Genomic DNA, 21,675 nt, shown 5'->3' on the forward strand with positions numbered 1-21,675 from the left:
TGATGTAAGTAGTAATTAATAAGAATTTAAATAAATATTTTAGTTTTTATGTTCCATTTTAAATGTACTAGACTCAATGTGTTAGATATGTGTATTAAATTTATTTTATATTTAAAATGTTACAACTTAATTTAACAAGTATTTATATTCTATTCTTAAGATTTCACTATTTAAAAATGTAATAAATAATATTATTTTCTTTTCTAATGTACGATGTTTTGTTTTAATTTATATTAGTGTTCAAATACATCATTGCTGTTTACAATTTATAGCAGCTGTATATACACGAGTGGAGTTTAACTTAATCAATTATACATATAAGCATATTATATATATTTTTTTAAATTTATTTTATTGTAAGATTCAATATTATTATATTGTAAGAGGTTGCAACACACACAACATCCTTTTTAATCTACATTAAACATTTCCTTGCAGTGCTAGGATGTACAAATAAATTATAAAATAAAAAATAAAAGAAGTACCTATAAAAATTGTACAAATATTACATATTTTAAAATATCTAGAAATTCAAAAACAAATCTAATTTCTAAAATCCTTTACTTTCATTTAACTAATTTATAATGGAAAAAATATTACAATTATGTATATAAATTTTAGATTCAAAGAGCGTTACTAAATGTATTGATTTTACAATGATGTGTGTTTTTATTTATTTTAAATTGTCAACTTAAATATATTTTTTAGTAGTAAAATGAATAATAAAAATAAATATAAATAAATAAATAAATAGTAATAATAATAATAATAAAAAAAATAATTAGTATTTAAGAGGTCAAAAGTAAAAAAGTTCCTAGTACTTTTCTTAGTTGAAAAAATTAACAAAACACACACATAAATGATAAAATCAGGAATTTTTACAATTGTAGAGTTTATAGAATAACCATAGGTACTAAGAATTTTTGCTAAATTTTTATTCAATATTTTTTTATAAACGATATAAAAAACATTTAAGATTTTTACATTATTGAAAGTAAAAATTTGAAAACAACAAAAAAAAAATCATAGTTGATTTATTAAGATTTTTTTAATGTTTCACCATATTTTATGGTATTATTGAAAAAAAAATTCTAATTTTATACAATTATTATATTTTGTTATAAGTAATTCCTCAATGTGACAAAAATGTTTTTATGAAAAATTAAACACAATATTTATTATGTTTAGTAAAATGATTATTAACATAAAATTATATAATTGTAAACAATTAAAAAATAACTGTATACAATTAACGTCTGTGGCTAGAAAAATAAGAACGTAAAAATGTAATCATTGGCTTGGTGATGGTAGATCACTGGTAGAAAAGAGTGGTGCTAGAAGGCTACTATTTTACAAAAAGAAAAAGTCGTTGAATGTAAACATGACTTATTGCAAAGTATAAATTCAAATTAAGTAAGTTTTAAATGCTAAATAGACAAACTATTATTGTAATATATTTCATGATTTCATAAATATTCCCTATCAAAACTTTTTTCCATAGGTTCAGGTGTACCCTAGAGTTTTCACTTAAAACGTTTATTGTTTAATTAACAAATAAACGATACACTGTTTGATTTTAATTTCTTAGATAATGTGTTTTACTAGCTTATGGTACTAAATTTAAATCAATTATTAAATAACAAGATGACAATTAATTTTCAATCAAAATTAGATTAGTTTACTTTATAGTATCACTCAAAATTTGATTGTCCGCATTAATTTTAGACAATATTTATATTCAATTATGTGCAGTTAGACGTAAATTATCTTAAGTATTATTTATGATCTAGGTATCTTAATAAAGTGTTTAAAGGGCTTGCCTTGCAAAATTAAAACTTTATGCAATTGTTTGAGAAAATTAATTGATTGTTATAAATTAAAAATCCCACGTGAATGTCAAAATTTACAACTTTAATGATCTATTTAAAATGATTTATTTTTAATGTTTTATTATTTTCACCTCATAAGTGCTATTTGATATATTAAAATAATTTATTTATGGTACCTAATGAAATATATTTTTAAATAGGTATTTAGGTATTAATAACACGTTCTGTATTCTTAATAATTTGTCAAAATGTCATTTGTTTATTGAATTTTTGAAGTAAAGTAGGTATTGTTACAAGTTCTGATATCCTAATCAAGATGCTGCGACTTGGCTACACATTTCAGAATATAATGAGAAAAAGTAAAGTACAACAACACTATATATAGATAATTATGGGTAGATCTAGTATGTTCTGGTACATCAATTATTTAAGTAAGCATTATACTCTCATGGACTATAAAACGCATTTGATAAAGGAATTATTACAACACGTAGGTACAAGAAACTACACAGTAAAATGTAACAACGCCACTATGTTACAATATATATGCTTAATAATTAAATATAATAAATAAAAATATTTAAACATACCACTGACATCCATTTTCTTATTGATTTCCTCCAACAGTTTGTGTTTGTCTTGAACTGTCCAATTACTGCGGTCTTTATGCTTATAGTCGAAAATTGATAGCCTTTTTTTCTATTAAACTTAGTAAAATTGCACCATCACAACTCACAAGCCATTATAATAATATGATAACACAATTATACTATTGCTTAATTACAATATAAACGTACAAAAATAGAAAAAGAATATTCGTTGTCTAATTATGACTAAAGAAAAATGGGTGCTAGTGTAGCATGGGATCTACCAGCTTGTTTTTAGAAATATAAAATATAAAAATTATCCACATAAAATAAGTTTCGTTTTAGACAATTTAGTCGTTAATTATGTATGTCGCCCGCGTATCTTCTAAAAATGCAATGAACAAATCTGGTTCTTTACCGCCACATCTTCCAGCAATACTGATCCAAATGTGACTGAAGCATATTGTTCACACCTTTTAAAAGTTGGTGTTCTCGTAAGAATACAGTGTACGCTTGCTCTGAACTTGCAACATGAATATAAAAATATTTGAGAAACATGACGGAACTATCTAACAAAAACAAAAAAAATGACGGAAATAGACGAAAATAATGACGGACAAGGACTATGTGCGTCGTCGAAATTGGAAAGCACACTAAATTATTATCGACTATCGGAGACGAAATATAACGTTAACGTCGTTAACGATAAAGAACTGGAGTAGATAATGGGTAGATCACAGGTAGAGCACACGTAAGCGGTAGATCGCACGCTACACTAGCACCGAAAAATGTAAACACTTCAAATAGTATTATTCATTTAGTCATAATTGATGGTGTTTAAAGCATAAATATTTTCGTTTGATTGTACGTTTGCAGCGTAATTCCCTATGTTTTATTTTTAACAAAACTATGTTAAGCTGACTGACACTGTTTAAAGCAGTTTGTTCTTTTGGTGTGCGGAGGACCTTATAGATAGCTTAAAAATGAAAGACATCAGACAATAGATCTATCACTAAACTTAATCTTAATGGTAAAAACATCATCTGTGTTTGTAATGTTCGTTTTTTACAATATTTAAATTTTTTAGCAAGTTTGCGTGTTCGAAATAGTAAAATTAAATATTGTCATAACTTGCATGAAAACTAAATTATCGTAAAAAAAAAAGCACGGAAATTGTTTTTATTATTAAATTTTATAATAGGTTAATTCTTTGCAACATTAAATTTAGTTAAACTAAACGTGAACTGCTTAGCATAAATTTGCCATATTCCGCGTTTGTAATACGGACATCTGTTTTCAAACAATTTTTTTTTTATATAAAGAATGCGTCTTAATTACATATAAATTTTGTTACAAAAAATTTGATTCGTTTAAAGGTTTTATTTCATTACAATAGACAATAGTATAATACCTATATCATATTGATTCTTATTTTCCGAAATAAATCATTTTTAGGTTTCTAACGTTCAATTGTATGTAGATAATAAACATATCAGTACATGGTACATCACATATGACTATATGAGACTAACACATGAATACAGACAATTTATATGCTATTAATTGTAACAAGACCTTCTTTTGCATTTTCAAAACATAAGTTCCGGCTTAACGCATCTTTGTATAAAATCTGCCAATTGTTTTGTACATCTTTGAAATTGTTCAATTGATAATTTGGCACCTGTAAAATACATTTAAGAGATTTAAGTTATGAGAAATTCTAGTTGTAAAATGTATTTGTAATATTTTTACAGTTATTTTATGTCGCTTCATGAAATGGAATCGATTATGTATTTCGTGAAATGTGGAATCAGCACGAAACACCGTTTGTCTAATTTTTTTAACAGCCTTTTCCACAATGTCGAGTCCTTGGCAATTTCGAAAATGATTATTTAACTGTTTTTTTAATACCTGTAACATTACAAATTAATAATTGATTTGCCTGTATAATTTTTTCAGTGAAAAAAAAATTATCTATTGTATATTTGGATAGGTTGAATGTTATAATATATCAAATAATATTAAAATCGAATTTCGTTATTTCAAATAAACAAAGAATATTTTTTTACAAACAGCATTATTACAAATTTAGGAAACATTACGTAATACGTATGTATACTATACCTATATACTACGCAAAAGCTGTGTTAAGATAAATTACGTTCTAGGAAAATTATAATATTCTTGATGTTCTTATAACCATATTCAACATTTTATTTGATAATATGATTTATAGTGAAGTTAAAATATACATTAATTTTCATTTTATGCATATAAATTTACAAATAACTCCTTTCTCGGGGCAAATATGAAACCTGCATTATTCATTTCACATTTTTATACTTTATATTATCAATAAGTATTAAGCAATGAATCTTATTAAAAACTTATTAAATAGGTAATATATTTTTTTTAGCTGTAGAAATAATTTATAAATAATTTAATTACCTTGATAACGATGACCATAAATAATTTTAGTATAAAAAAAACTAGCTTATATTAGAATATAGAATAGAAAATAATATTTTTGTAGGTGATATGAATATTTGGGAAAGCTATGTAAGAAAAATATTTTTCAAATTTAATGATACCTTTACCAAATAAATCTACTTCTAAATTTTTAATACAATTTTTCATGCAGGTCAATTGATTAAGTATTTCTTGTATAAACAAAAAGTCCAAATTTGTTAGGTACATAAACATAACACACAGATTTCTGTATATTTCAAATTTGTTTTATTTAATTGAGAAATAACGTTCATTATCAGAATATATTGTATAATATGCAATATGCTTTGTTTATAAGAAAATACAAATTCATTAACACCTTTAAAAATACTATTTTTACGTTTAATTCTAATTTTATCCCAAGAAAATTTATTTCCTTAACTTATTACTTCAGCTTTATAAATACTAAAAATAAAAATATATATGCTTTTAAATATTTTATGTAATTTTTTTTAATCGATTTTGAATAAAATATAATGACATAATAATCATAACATATACGAATTACGGAAATTACACATATCAAATCAATATCAGTTAAAGAATTTTTATGTTTCGTTGAATGTTTTTGAGATAAACGTCCAAATAATATTAAAAAAAAAACACAAATTTTCAAATGATCTTTTTTTTATCGTTAATTAATTCTGTGCTCCTAAAAATAAGGACACCGCTCCTTTACCTCCTTCTTATCATGGGGCTCTACATGACTGTGTGAACCTATCTATGTATTATATAAAATCCAAATACCACCTAGTTAATTATATAACTATAGAGATACAGTCTTCAATCACTTGACACTTACCACCATATTTTGTGAAAACTTTGCCATAATATCGTCGCTTTCAAGTATCAATTGATTCGCGTAAACTGAATGCCAAAAATCACATCGTTCCCGTAACACAACGATATATTCGGAAATGTCGATTCGAATACAGCCATAGTCTATGTACAACTCGCGTTCAACACGGGTCGACAGCGTGAAGAAATATTTTAACTTCTCTCCATAATCGGCCAGTGTAGGATTTGTCTCGGTGAACTGATCAATTATCAATTTAATTCGTTTTTCACTCATAAAACCGAATCCTGCAAATCTGGAACACATTATTTAAATTTATGGTAATTTCGTAAACATGTTACACGTTAAAATTTGTTGATTATTGTACGTATACGAGTAAATTCATACATTTGTCATGTATAATACAGTTTTCATTTTTCCATAACGCTATGCATTAAAGATGAAATTTGGTGATAGTTTAGACATTTAAGAAAGAAAAAACTTAATATACATTATATATAATATATATGAATCTAGAATATATTATAAATAAATAACTTAATTAATATTTTAAGCTATTCTTTATTTTTGATCCATTCAAAAATATATCACTTTTACCACTACATACACTCACACACACTCACACACACATACACTATAATATTAACGAAATAATACTTCTGTACTGCTATTTTCAGTCGGTTGATAAGTATTTCAATTGTATTATAACATTCTTTTTTCATGTCGTATACATCCTCGCATTTCTCCACATGAGTGTAGTATGTGTAAGGTAGATGCGATTCATCAGTCCCCATGCTATTGATGAATGGACACAAAACATTAGTGGTTCTTAGCCATCTGGGTACGGATTTCAATCGATTAAACATATCGTCCATGGCCTTGGTCAACGTGGCATATATGGTGTTGATATTAGGAATAAAAGTAAATTTATCATCAATTAGCTGCCCGTAAATCACGAAGGCCACGCGATCGCTGTCTAATATATTTTTGTACGCTTTACAATTATTCCTGACCATTCTAAAAATTAGACAGATTGAGTTGGAACATAGGAACCTATAACCACTTTAAACATGTTTCTATTTCCCTAGACTCACGCGATAAAAGCATCGTACAGTGCTTTCTCATATTTTTCATACAATAAACGCATGTGCTCGTGGCCATCTATTTCTAAATCATAACAAGTTTTTTCGATCAAATTTAGTGCTTTAGATATGTAGTTCATCGAACATGTTATAATCGACATGTTTTTATCTCCTTGTGTTATGAATTGTTCAAATAATACCTGTGATTATTAATAGAAATTGAATCTACAGTTATTTATATTGAACATTTATAAAATTTCTTAGACATTCAAATACGAACAAAAATATCTTGAACGTAATTTGGATCCATAACAAAAAATTTTAGATTTTCAATTAATTCGAGTTTCTCGGATATGATTGTTTGAAACTGAATAACACAAATCTATGTGATTAAAAGGTATTATATTTAATATTTTTAAAATCATGTTACTAATTCAATTTCCTTATAGATTGTATTGAATATATTTAGAGAGCGCAAACAATGTTTCATAAATTTCGGTAGCTGAAATGATAAATAAGTATATCTCTTTTCAAAACCGGGACGCATAACCAGTTTTACTTTAGAAAAATGACGTTCCATTGCCAAAGCCTAAATTTATTGTAAACAAATAAATATACACGTATAAATGTATAATGTATAAAAATTAGTGTTTTGACGGTAGATATAAATGAACGGTATCCAAATTAAGTAATATATTATGTATATACTAAATATTTATTTTAAATCAATAAATTGTCTACTTAGAACGGTTTATTAGATTGCAAATAAGCCATACTAACAATTGGAGCATCCATTCTGCCCACTATTTCATTGTAAACTTCCAACAACGAGTCAAGCATCTTTATATTAAGTATTATCCGTTGTTGTTTTTCTATTAAGTTCATAATAATAATTGGTAAATCATGACCTAAAAGATGAAGATGTAATGCTGTGTCTATGAAACAAAATAATTCTTTCTGAAAATCATTCAAGTAGTTCGGTTATGATTTAGACGAGTTATGATTTTAATATACGTACGTCGAACGTTGACATGAGTTTATTTCCACGCAAAGTCCATAAAGCGCATTCCATTAGACGCCCTTCAATTTTAAGGGCGTTGTCCAACCATTTATCGACTACGTTACTTTCATATTTTAAGATGTTTTGGCAGAATTTTCCATATATTGATAATGTCTAACAATAAAAATTATTTGTTGAATAATTTTTAATTTTCAATTAAGACATACTTTGGTTTTCTGAATCTGAGGAAATTTTGCTGTCGATTCAACGATACGAGCGGTTCTTTTTGCCCTTAGAAAAAGGTCTTGCACTAAAATAATTTTACCTGCCACTGGAGGCACACCAAAGACTAATCTAGGAGATTCTTTTAACGACTGAAGTGATTTAAACGATATTAATGACTATCATATTTTAATGTCCAATAATATTATCATAATAACTTACCATGAATTGTGTATTATAGTGATTAATTTCTACAACGAACTTTTCTAAAATTATCACGTACTTTGGACGTAGTTTCTTTATTAGTGTGTGTCGAATCATCATGTTCTCGAAAAATTGTAATAATTTAACATCGTTAATTGCACTGTTTGAAATTTTCATCGATTGGCTTATTTTGTTATAGACGTTAGTTTCAAAATGGTGAAGAAATTGGTCCATTATTTTTATCCAAATTTCTTCTCTATTACTATCATACACATTGATTTCCAAATCAAAAAATATACGAGTGATATAATTTTTGATAAATATTTGGCTTTCTGAACTATTTTTAAAAATATGACTAACTTCAGGCCTCATTAATATCAGTTCAATAATCTGTACACATTTAAAGTAATATTTATCAGGTAACTAAAATAATTTGGTTTTTATTTCGATTAGACACCTCTCATCAATCGATAAATTTATTTATTCAATTTACCTTCATTATTTTGTCTAAATCACGTACAATTAAACGAACGAAATGTAATCGATGGAAGAGTATGTCCTCGTCAAACTCCCAAGCCCATCGTCGGAAATAAATGGTGGATATCACCTCAATATCCTTTTTACATTTTATATATGTCGCTTCCCATCGGTCTAAAATGTATAAGCCACTTTTGACCAAGTCCACAGCTTTAGATGTTTTGTATCTGTATCAATAATGATTTGTACATGTTTGTAGGAATTAATCAAATCTATTACACAACTATCTACGTAACTATATTAGCATATTAATTACGCAGTAGAAACCAATAAAGTATTACAGTCAATTAATACAGCGTACCGATTTCTAGTATGTGACACTGTCATAGTACCTATTGATAATTAACGCCAAACTAACGCGAAAAATAAATCTACTGGCATTTATTTTACACCTATGATAAAAAATGTTATCAATTTTTCATATTATATTATTTATTTATATCTATACTATAGAAAAAAACGTAATACATTAAAAAAAAAATGAATTTTAAGCATAGAAACACAGTAATAAAATGTAAACAAGTTGATACCGCTTTGTAGTATAGGTATTTTAAGTATCGAGTCACTGTAATTTTTCGATATAGCTATTAAAGATATTATTTTACTTTTAGTATTAAGATACGAGTGGAAGTGGATTGATTTAATTTTTTCCTAGAACTTGCGTTTTTACATAATTAGTAGGGTTCAGATTTGAAGGCAATATAATCAACAACATAAAAGAAACATTTAATTAATATAAAAAAACAATTATTTTCTCTTGATATTTTAACGCACAAATTTAACAGTATAAAATTAATCCATCGGATGAAAAATATTTTCACTGAATTCTTTAACATATACGTTTTCAATTTTGAATTTTCACTTAGTTTAACTTTCGACATATTGAAAAATAGAATTAAATAAACGTGGGAAAATTATTAAAGGACACTCATTTAGGTCGACGAATAATTGATTTAGGCAAAAACTAAATTTATGTAAAATTCCTAATTTTTCCTTAATTTTTTATATCTTTTTCCAGATAATTTTGAAAAATACTGGTCATTTTTTTATTTTTACTAAAGTAAAAATTTAGAATTTGTTTTTAAAGTTAAATCTAAATCTAATTTTTTATTTAAAACCACCGTTTTGTTCAGTTGAAAATTGAATCATTTTTCGATTACTTATTGTACATTCACATACACACACACACATACATATATATTTGTAAAATTAATACATTCATCACTTTGCTCAGAATCTAATACAATTTAATTGATAAAATATAATAATAATAATTGATTATTTATATTTACTACTAATGTCGATTCCTAATTAAATTTGTTTGCTATCAAAATAGAAATAAATAGAAAGTAGAAATTTTAATGTATTTATATTTTATATGGAATATCTATAATATAATATTACAGTATAATATTCACTTATTGTACTTATCAATCAATAATAGAAAATATTTTATGATGTAATTTAATTTGTAGACCTCTTTTAGAACAGTTAATACTTATTATAGTAGAGCAGAACTGCAGTGTATTTATACATATACTATTATGCTTTCCCAAATTGTATCAATTATAATTACTGGAATATCTCGGGTATACTCAAAGTTACAGAAACTCTATCAGCAACCGAATTTGAAATTGACTCTAGTAGACGTTCCATGTGTTTTTTCCGACTAAATAAACTTGATGTCAACCACATTAGATTTAAATGGTTGTATAGTGGTAAAAAGTTTTCCACGATAAATACAAACGGTGCGTTGATGATTGACTAAAAGAAAATTATTCAAAGGTATATAGTACAATAGTATTTTAAATGAAAATATATTTTGAGTAAGCATAATATTAGGCAAATGTAAGTACATCAATTCCATCGTAAATCAATTCCATAAAATACATCGTGTTTCTAACAGTAGTATCATACATTATTTGAAAGTCATTTTTTAATTCGTTAAATATCCTCAACGTATATAAAACAATTTGACTGTTGACAATTTGTTCTAAAATATTTATGCATTTTATCACTACTTTGTCGGTCAACAGTTGTTCCAGTATCGCTTTGAAATTATTATATCGTTTATCCCAAAAATTGTATTCATTGATTGCAGACGCGTATTGAATTTTTCCACCCTATAATAAAATATAAACTCTTTAACGTTTATCTAGTATATGAAATCAAAATAATTTGAAAATAAACCAACAAAAAAGTTTCATGCTTCGTAATTATAACAAATATATTACTGATATTTTAATTCGACTTAATTCAAAAAGTAAAAACAAAGCATTGGTGAACTCCTATACCATAATGTCTTCGATAAAATTAATTTCTTTCTGCAATGATTTCATCCACGAATTCATCAAACTTAATAACTGATCTATTTGCTTCGCATCTAAGTCTTTAACGTTTGTATTGTTTTCAATAAGCAACGATAATTCATCAGAAACAACCAGTTTGCTCGTTAAACTAAATAGTGTATCGTTAAAGCAATTTATAAGTACATTGGTTAATTTTGTGTAACAATATAAATACACATTTGTATAAATTGTATAAAACAAATACTTTAATTAAAAGTTTTTTAGATACACGGAGTAAAATATTTGTAGAATCACGTTTAGGTTAAGTAGGTAAATTGTTTCCAGTTTGACATTCAATTTGTGTCACCTAAGAGATTTTTTTTAGATTTTGGTTATTCCTAATACAATAAAGAATATAATGAAATAAAAAAAAAATAATAATTAATAAAATAGCATATAATTTTTTATGAATATTTATTAATTTCTACTAAATTAATTTGGTAATTATTAGAAACATGTTTATTATTTAAAACATTTAAGTGTGTATAGATAAAAAAAAAAATAGTATAAATCAAGTAAAGAGGCCCTGCTGTATAATAGATTTCGAATGTATCTCGTCAGCCGTTATATTAAGATCACTGATTTTAAATTTTCATTCAATAATAAAACATTGAAACTTTACGAAAAAATATTCTGAGAAGAGACGGTGTGCGATGTATTTGCAGTTTCTATTTTTAAAGATATTTTATGATATACTTTAATTACTATAAATAGGTAATTTTATTTCTTATGCCAATGATTAGATTGTGAACTTAAATTCATTTTTAACAAAGCCATCGCATATACCTATTATAATTATTAATTATTAAATATAAGGTATATCATTTAATATTGTAATTAAGTTATATATAATAAGTCAATATATACGTACATACCTTTCGAAAATAATGTGAACAGGATTGTGGTTTAAATAAATAAAATAAATATTTTAAAAATGTTTTTTTTTCTAAATTATGATCATCAAATTTGTCAAAAAGCTTAAAAGTATCAATTTAAATTTTGAAATTCAAAAAATATTAATTGAAAGCTTTAAAACTTATTGTTATTACGTATTAGTGTATTTTGTAAAGGTACTATTATTTTCATAACAATATATATAACATATATAACACTATATATTAATTCACTTATTCAAAACTATTGATTATTATAATAGAATATACCTTCCTTTAGTTACATTTCACGGGGAATTACAACTTTTCATTATATTATGTATAATGCTGCTATTTATTTAACACTATGGAATACATTATGAAATTATGACACATTTTAGAGTATTCTTATTACTATAACTTATTCACACAATTTTACGATATTGACTTCTAAGTTATTAATAGCTAGTAATATGATGTATAATAGATATACATGTGATTTTCTATTAAAAAAGTTTTCAACCTACATAATAATGTACCAATAAAATTATAATATACCTTTGTCCTTAGCAATAAAATATTCTTAAAAATATTTTCTAAATACCATTTTTGCTCAAAATCGTTTTTCGTACACAATTATTTTATCGTTGAATACAAATTTAACACATCCATTTAAATGAACTACCTATTTAATGTGAGGCATAAACACGGTATTTCTATAATGTACACTGTACAATAAAGTGACTCCGTCGATATTTGTAAAATATTATTACAAATGTATAAAGGTCGATAATCATTTAGGTTCTAAAATATGGTAAAACTCATCTAAACCGGGTGTCAAAAATTAAAAAATGACTGTTATTAAAAGAAGGATTTATAAACAGAGGTTTTATTATATTGTAGTGTCTTTACCTTTCAACTGAAGGTGACTTGTCGAAATGCATCATGTCGATATCGTTGGTAAAATGTTTTTTAAAAATTTTACTAAGTAGAATGCGTATAATGTAAGTCAAATGTTTTGGCTAATATAATTTTTTTTTCAATATATGTTGAAAATAAATATTGAAAAGTACACTAAGTAGATGTAAAATACCTACAATAATTATATTATTTTATTCGTCCTTATTTTATTTAATAATCAATATATTAATAGACACATAGTGATCTATTAAACCAGCAACACTTATTTGTATTTAGACCATTTTCATTATTTAAAAAACAAAATTTAGAGCTATGGCTCTAATTTGTATATCTATGGCATTAATAATAATATTTAATATTATCGAACAACGCGCGTATATATGTTAGCGGTAATGTATGTAATACGTTATTTTATTAAATAACTAGTTATTCTATAAAATTCCTAAATATGTTCGTTAATATATAAATTACACGGTTTTACTAGTTAATATATAAAATACCGATTGGGTTTTCGTTAATGTATGAAATTTATATCATTAGGTAGATATGACCGGGACTGGATTAGATAACATACAAAATTTGTTACCGTTGTTGTTATTAATAAAAATAATAAGATAAGATAGTATTGAACCACACCATTTGGAATAGACTAGACTTATTCGTGTGACAGTGTACTGCGAGTTTACTTACTAGTTAGTTTAATCATTTTTAGTGTTGTATAGTGTAATAACTAATAAGTGTGCTTTAAAATGAAAACCAAATTTGATACAATTATAAAAAATACAACAACAGAACGTAATAACAGCACGTTTTTGCTGAAAGAAAAATATGATTCCTTAATAAGTGAAGTGAAACGTATTAAAACAGGAAAAAAAGAATCGCCACGTGATTATTGGTTAGTACAACGGTATGATGTGATAGAAGTGCAAGGTAATGAAAAACTTATACGTCCAATGAAAGAAAATTCTGATATTATATTTTACGTCCACGACGAAGAATTATATGATATTTTACTTAACATTCACCTATCTATTGGACATGGTGGTAGAGACAGAATGATGTATGAACTCAAAAAAAAATATAAAAATATTACTCAATCAAACGTCAAAATTTTTTTAAATTTATGTGAATCATGTGTAAAAAAACAAAAAAGTGAAAAAAAAGGTATCGTGACAAATCCTATGATTTTTTCTGAATTAAATAGTAGATGTCAATTAGATCTTATTGATTATCAAAGTCAAGCTGATGGTGAATATAAATTTGTGTTGGTGTATCAAGATCATTTGACTAAATTTTGTATTATAAAACCATTAAAATCGAAAAGAGCTGAAGAAGTAGCATATTGTCTCATAGATATTTTTACGGTGTTCGGTGCTCCAAGTGTACTACAAAGTGACAACGGTCGTGAATTCAGAAACCAAACAATAGATTCATTAAAAGAAATGTGGCCTGAATTATCTATTATTCATGGCAAACCTCGCCACAGTCAGTCCCAAGGATCAGTGGAGAGGGCAAATCAAGATATAGAGAATATGATAATTACCTGGATGAAGGACAACAACACAACAAAATGGAGTGAAGGGCTAAGGTTTATTCAATTTATGAAAAATAAAGCTTTTCATAGGGGGATAGGACGAAGTCCTTATGAAGCTATGTTCGGATGTTCCCCAAAAGTAGGAATTTCTTCAAATACTCCAGACAATATTTTGAAAGTTTTGAATACAGACAAAAGTTTAAATAATAAAATTAACAAAGATTTAGAGAAAAATAACTGTAAAATATGCAAACATATATTTATGGAAAATGAAGGGAATACCGAGGAAGAATTGTGTCAACTTTGCATAAATAAAGAAAATATTTCCAATAAAAGAGAAGAAGCAAAAAAATGCTTAGAACGTCAAGCTAAAAGAATGAAACTACAATCAGATATGTCTCATCCACCTGCTCTTCAAGGATGTAACGTACGAATCAAAATTCCAGATGTTGACAGGTCAAAATGTGATCCACAATCTATAATTGCAATTGTATTAGAAAAAACAACCGACGGATTTTATCGCTTAGGTAATTTTTTTTTAATTTTTTTATTAATAATTCAAATAATTTTGTTTTAGGAACTAAATACGGTATACTAAAACAACATTACGCGAGGTCACAATTTAGTTTATGCACAGAAAAGTTTATTACGCTTAGTGACGTTCCAGATGTAGATATTTGCCTTCGAAAAGCATCCGAATCCCAATCACTTGGTAATGGACAAGGGTTTTTTAAATGTACATGCCAACAAAAGTGCACCACAAAACGGTGCATATGTTTAAAAAATAATTTACTTTGTAATTCTAAATGCCACCCAAAAAGTTCCTGTACTAATAAATAAATTGTAAATTTAAAAAAAAAATTAATATTAATATTTTATATAATAATAAAACTTTTATTCAATAATAGTTTTCAATACATTAACTAAACCATTATTGTTAGTTTATAAAATATCTAGTTGGTATGTAGAATAACTAGTTGAAGTATATATTTATGGATTCATTCAATACATTAACTGAAAGTACCCGTAATTCTATAAAATAACTAGTTATTCTATAGAATTACGGAATTTCATACATTAACGCTAACATATACAATTTGTTTCAAAATTGGTTAAAATGATATGGACACTTTTAATTGATTAAATTGGCTTTTGGAGATATTTCACTAAGCCGTTGTGTAACTTTTGACTGATTTAAACCTTTAAAGAAGATTAGATATCAGTTGAAGATGACCATCCTGGCGTTCATCAATATAAAAACAAATTATATCATAACTCTTGTTTGAAACAAAATTAGATACGATTAAAAATTAATTGTTAGAGAAGTAGCCGAAAAAGTTGGCATATCAATTGGTACTTGTCATTCAATTTTATCAGATGAATTGGGTATGAAAAGAGTGTCGGCAAAATTAGTGCCGAAATTATTAATTGAAGAGCAAATGGAAGTTTGTTTGGAACTAAAAAATCAGGTTTTTAATGATCCAAGTTTTATAAAATCAATTATTACGGATGATTAAACATGGGTACATGGATATGATCCTGAAACCAAAGTTTAATTATCGTAATGGAAGACAGCAAATTCACCTCGTCTAAAAAAATGTTGTCAGGTTTGGTCAAACATCAAAGCAGTGCTCACTGTTTTTTTGTTTTGTTTTTGGTTTAGTCCGTTATGAGTTCGTGCTCAAGGGTCAGACAGTAAATCAAGTGTTCTATAAACAAGTATTAGAAAGGTTAAGAAAAAATTACGCCGTAAAAGACCAGAAGCGTGAAACTTAAGTCGTGGTTTTTGCACAATGACAGTGCACCAGTACATTTAGTACTTTCCATACGTGAATTTTTGGCATCTAAAAATATACTTTAATGGATACTTTAATGAATACCTGTACAGGAAGAAAGTGCTCAAAGTCCACCTTGCAACATTTGCAAGGAGCTAGTTGATGACGAAGAATATATATTATTAAGGTATTTAGGTAGAATTGGTGGCGGCAGCTGAACATGGAAAATAGAAAAGACGTAATCCCAGAGAATGCGGTGGAATTGATGCTGGAGAACAAGAATCTATGGAGACTCGTGTTGGGATTGTTTGAGAGGATCATGGCGACCAAATGCCAAGAAGAAAAACGGCAGCAAGAACCCTAGTTAAGTAAATAAAAATGTAGAACGAAGGTCATATTAAAGTATTTTGTATGTACTTATTATGTATTGCAGATTATTATTAATAATAAATAGTATGCCGGCTAGGGGGTAAGTAATGGCTAACGCTAACTCCCTTAGTTGTGATTCGTGAGAGCTCCTGTGGCAGGGTTTATACCACCACACACTCTTATTAAAACAAACCTAGTCACCTCCAATGAATTGCATACGGATTATTTTCAGTAGGTAAATGAACGGAAAGAAAACCACAAACCACAATATGGAAAGTCAAATTAAAAATATTGATACTACTCCCAAGGTGTCGGAGCCTTAGAAGTCATTGGTAGCAGACAAATCCGGGTTAAATGCAAAATAAAATTCTAGGTGAAATCTAAACCAACGTGCTACCGCTGTCAGGGCAATGGATATATAACGGTTAACTACTTCAGGGAACAAAAGTACTACTGATGCAACAAATCTGGTTATATGGCGTGAGACTTTTGAGGCTCCCAAAAAGGCGAAGGGGCAAACTATCAAGAGAAAGAGCCCTCTGGGCTTGACAATAATAAATTATTATTTTTGTCCAGTATAACCTGAACCACTGTTAAATGGCTCAAGATCTGCTCAGGCAGTACATGCCTACGCAGAAAACGAATGTCGCCCTTATCGGCGACTCAAACAGGGAAGATTCCTATTATGTGCCAGTCCCTAATAGAAATTACGATACAAGACCATGACAGATAGACAGCGTTCAAAAATTTCTGCCACATAGTGATCACAAGAATAGAAAAAGTGGAGCAGTTCAGACGGAGCGAACAAATGGCAATTTTTTTAGAGAAACTTAGGTTAATTAAATGTAATGTGAACCAAAGAATAATTTTTAGATGGCGTAGGGCTATCAGTTCATTGTGAACTACAAATGTGGTTAATGTTAAGCATATTATTGTTATTTTGATATGACCAATGAACGATGTAAAGAAGCAGATGAAGTACCCTACCAGGTATTTCAGATTCTCTACGTTTACAATACCATAGATAAAAAGGCTAAGTTCACACCGTATGAACTGATCGGTATTGAGAGGATAAAAGCCAGAAAGAAAGCCATCGAACTAAACGAACTGAACATGACGCTGGTGACTGCGGTGCACCAGGCTTGCCCCGAGCTACTGCTCAAGTTGTTCAACAGTTGTCTATCGACCGGCATCTTTCCATTCAGTTGGAAGCTTGCGAGATTGGTATTGATCAGAAAAAAGGGCAAACCGATTAACAAGCCGTCGTCGTACAGAACTCTAAGCCTTCTGAATGACGTCGGAAGCTCTTCGAATTCCTACTGGTCCGGAGATTGGAGACATATATCGAGTGCAAAGAGGTCTGTCTCAAGCTCAGTACGGGTTCAGAAGCAGACTATCAACGGTAGATGCAGCATTGGCCCAAAAGAACCTGGCAATCGAAGCAGTGAACCGCAGGGACATTTGCGTCGCGGTCAGTCTCAACATCCGCAACGCATTTAACTTTATCGGCAGGGACCACGTTCTGACGGCTCTAACGCACTGGAAAGTACCTGTCTATCTCCGGAACGTCATTAGCTTATACTTCAGCGGCTATCAATTCCCCAGATGCCCCTAAAGGACTTCGGACAATACCCGTTACTTGTATAAGTCGTTCCGGACGAGCATCGGCCACCGACGATCGCTCACGGGTGTCATGACCGTCGCAGGTCAAACAGCGTCTCATGTTCCGACTGTTGTCCAAAGAACTTTACAGCGGCTTTACAAGGACTCTACGTTGAATTCATCAAATTGCGCCCAACCATTGAAGGTTAACTTAAGTGAATACATTTCATTGAGCAGCACTTATATAGCATTTTTAAATAATCTCAGTTCAATTGAAAATGCTGATGAACCAAATATTAAACAAATTTTTATGCTTCTACTAAACTAAATTATGAAACTTCATTGATGATCATGAAGGTAAAAAATATACATACCTAACTCATTAGTACTTATTGAAATTATTCTTATTTTAAATTATGATATAATTCAATATAATACATTTGGTAACCCCTCAGCAGAATGGTCCAATATTCCTAGTTAAGCTAATGTCAATGAGATTGATATTAAAAATAAGAATATTTAAAATAGTTCTGATATTGTTGGAAATTGTAATAAAAACGTTTTTATCAATTTTCTTGTTCTAACGAAAAGTTAGATTAATTGAAATTAATAAAATAGGCGCTTAATATAAATTATTTATTGGTACAAATGTGCAATTAAGATAACTTTGACATTTCGGCTGCATTGCAAGCACAATTTTTAGTACTACAACTAGTTTAACAGTTATAACGATTTAACCCTTGGATGACAAGCTACTCCTTATCCAGAAACTTCGCGTAGAGTTATTTCTCCGTTTGTAATTTTATAACTCTAGCATTATTTTAATTTTTAACTTCTATACTATGAAAAATCACTGTAACATTTCCATTAGATAAAATAAATCTGTTTTAAATTTAAAAATAAATTAAATTAAATCATTTTTATAATCGTAGATAAGAGACATTTTATCTATAAAGTATTTGCAATAACATGTAGGTCCATAACACAATACATAATGATTAAATCTAAACTAAAATTCTTATGTTTATATAAAATAACACAAATCAATTTTTTTTAAATAAAATATTTACTTGGCTATTAAATTATTTATAATTTCATCTTAACTTACAAATTTAACGTTCGTATTGAAATTGAAGGTCATTTAGCTCTACTGAAAATTATTGAAAATGTAGACACGAGATATAGCGATTTCACTAAATAATTATTAACACTGTAAAAATTACTATTTTTTTAATCCTTTTTCATCGTAATTGTATCAGTTAGAGCTTATTAGCAAAAAAATACTAAACCTTAAACAATATTCAAAAACATTTCTCAGTTATTCAATAATAAAACTTTTTTGAACCTAATGAATTCAAACTCACATATGATTATAATCTAATTTGATCAGTTGTGCACATAATGGAATAATAAAATTGTTAACAATGCTGTTGAAGTTTATATTGTGCTGATCTAATGAACACTATTATACCTCGCATCGTTTAAGACAAGTCCAAGATATACATTAAACAAATTACAGAAATAAAATCTAAAAAGTATTAAAGTAGGCTTGCACTACCATAATTAAAAATATCGCAATTTTGAGCATACAATGCATGCATCCATTACATCTTCGATCTAAATACAAATATTTCAATCAAAAGATTATTAAGTAAAGAATAAATATTTTCAACACTTTAAAATATTTTATTTATATAAGATTATAAAATAAAAAAAATAACAAGTTAATAAATAAATATATGCATTTAATTAAAAATATATAAAATAAACAGTAAAAATACTTTGTTGTTTGTTTTCATACTTTCCCTCATAAAATTATAAAAAAAAAAACATTGAAACTTAAAACTTTATGATAAACAGATACTTATAAAATTTATCTTTTTTATTTTGTTTGCCACAAAAAAACATTTATTAACAAGTGCTCCATATAAAACAATAAAAAAAAAAAAATGGAAAAAAACCATTTGGAAATCAAAAATAAAAAAAATGGATCTTATCTTAAAATTAAACAAATAAATAACTTTTTTCTCCAACAATTTAATTGAAGCATAATACATCTTCTATTATACAATATTAATATTTTATAGCAATGTTATATAAGCATTTTCATTTGGTGTTTCTTAGAATACATAATTATAAATTATTTAAAATGATCCATCTATTAATTGTTAATTATTTTATTCTGTTACCCCCCAATGAAAATTGAATACGAACAAGTTTTAACAGGGACATAAAAGATGATTTTTTACATTTTAGTTTTGTAACAGCTCCATCAAGTTCATCAAATTCTCTTTTTCGTTTGGTTGCAATACTTTTGTCATGTTTAAACACTTCTTTAACAACTTTTATTGGTGAAATATCACGAGACTCGCATTTAGAACCAAAATTCCCTTTTTTGGTAGATTTTGTTAATAAAATATTAGGAGACTCCTGATTCTGATATGCCATCTCTATTTTATCACAACCTTTTGATTTTCCTATAACAAAAAAAAAACTTACGTTGTACGGCTGAGGAGATTAAAATAATAATTTGTATTTAAAATTTAACTACTATTATCAACAGTAAAATTATATTAGTACATGTATTATGTACCACTTGGCATGTATGTTTTGAATCTTAATTGATGTATTCCTATAAATTAATATCAACATTATACTTTTCCAAAAAAATGTTATCATTTAATACAGTGGCTCCAAACACACATAATCATAAATTTTGGAATACACATATAAACATTTAAAGAAATTCTTTATTATCAGTATTGAGAATCAAGAAATTATAACATAATACATTGGATTTTAGTAGATTAACCATCAAGCTGAGCTTGAATAACAATTTTAAAAGTGTCATACAACATAGATCCATAGATGTATAAGTAATTAAATATCAAGTACATCAAAATGTAAAACTTAAACTAATGTGTTCTTGTATTCAGCAATTAGCCCTCGCCCAATATTCATCTTACACTTATTAACTACTCACATAATTATTCTAAAATGGTGGATGGTTGCTCCTACACTTGTGTTCGGTGTTTCTAATTTAAGATGACTATTTAATACAAATTAATTTATAAAAATTAATACTAAATGTAGTATTAAGATTATACAATAATACATAATATTTATTACTCAATTAAAACTAGATAAATGTATTAGTTAAAATTCCAATTTCCTCTTCATTATATTTTATTTTATGGATATAAAAATTAGTGTTTTTACTGTCTCATATAAATCACTTAATATTTGTGTATATAACCATGAGACAAGAACTTAATTTGTTACACTCATTGCTAATAAGTAATAAGTAATAATATTGGGAAAAAAATGTTTAATACCTTTCATAATTCTTGATAGAGATATTTTTGAAATAGCGTTTTCAAAAATTGTTGGTACAGCATCCGAGTAAAGTATTCGCCTCTTTAAATTGATTTAAAACACGTAGGCTAAAAATGAAATGAGCATATCTTATGGTTTGGCAAAATTTCTCTA

At 27.2% G+C, this 21,675-nt stretch overlaps 3 protein-coding genes across 3 annotated transcripts in view; 1 reads left to right on the plus strand and 2 right to left on the minus strand.

Annotated features, from left to right (window-relative positions):
- Positions 1–3,965: 3,965 nt before the first annotated feature.
- On the minus strand, positions 3,966–12,932 carry LOC112599500. The gene is made up of 16 exons (XM_025346420.1): positions 12,898–12,932; positions 11,060–11,222; positions 10,622–10,888; positions 10,342–10,529; positions 8,722–8,932; positions 8,247–8,618; positions 8,030–8,176; positions 7,821–7,976; positions 7,583–7,759; positions 7,233–7,391; positions 7,083–7,169; positions 6,815–7,002; positions 6,378–6,737; positions 5,727–6,015; positions 4,169–4,327; positions 3,966–4,097 (listed from the first exon to the last, which is right to left on the minus strand). Exons 1-16 carry the CDS (start codon positions 12,930–12,932, stop codon positions 3,966–3,968), a joined length of 3,090 nt encoding a protein of 1,029 aa, XP_025202205.1.
- A 711-nt stretch (positions 12,933–13,643) lies between these two features.
- Positions 13,644–15,280, plus strand: LOC112599452 (KRAB-A domain-containing protein 2-like). Its single transcript, XM_025346368.1, has 2 exons — positions 13,644–14,967; positions 15,018–15,280. The coding sequence occupies exons 1-2, from the start codon at positions 13,656–13,658 to the stop codon at positions 15,278–15,280; spliced, it is 1,575 nt and encodes a 524-aa protein (XP_025202153.1). The 5' UTR covers positions 13,644–13,655.
- Positions 15,281–20,253: 4,973 nt separating this feature from the next.
- LOC112599491 overlaps positions 20,254–21,675 on the minus strand; it is an 11,001-nt gene continuing 9,579 nt past the window's right edge. The window contains exon 2 of the mRNA XM_025346413.1: positions 20,254–20,663. Coding sequence (XP_025202198.1) covers positions 20,359–20,634 — 276 coding nt within the window. The 5' untranslated portion in view covers positions 20,635–20,663 and the 3' untranslated portion in view covers positions 20,254–20,358. The remainder of the gene's footprint in view (positions 20,664–21,675) is intronic.

Source organism: Melanaphis sacchari, unplaced genomic scaffold (assembly GCF_002803265.2).
Source record: "Melanaphis sacchari strain LSU unplaced genomic scaffold, SCAv2.0 Contig51_pilon_pilon, whole genome shotgun sequence".
Taxonomy (NCBI): Eukaryota; Metazoa; Arthropoda; class Insecta; order Hemiptera; family Aphididae; genus Melanaphis; species Melanaphis sacchari.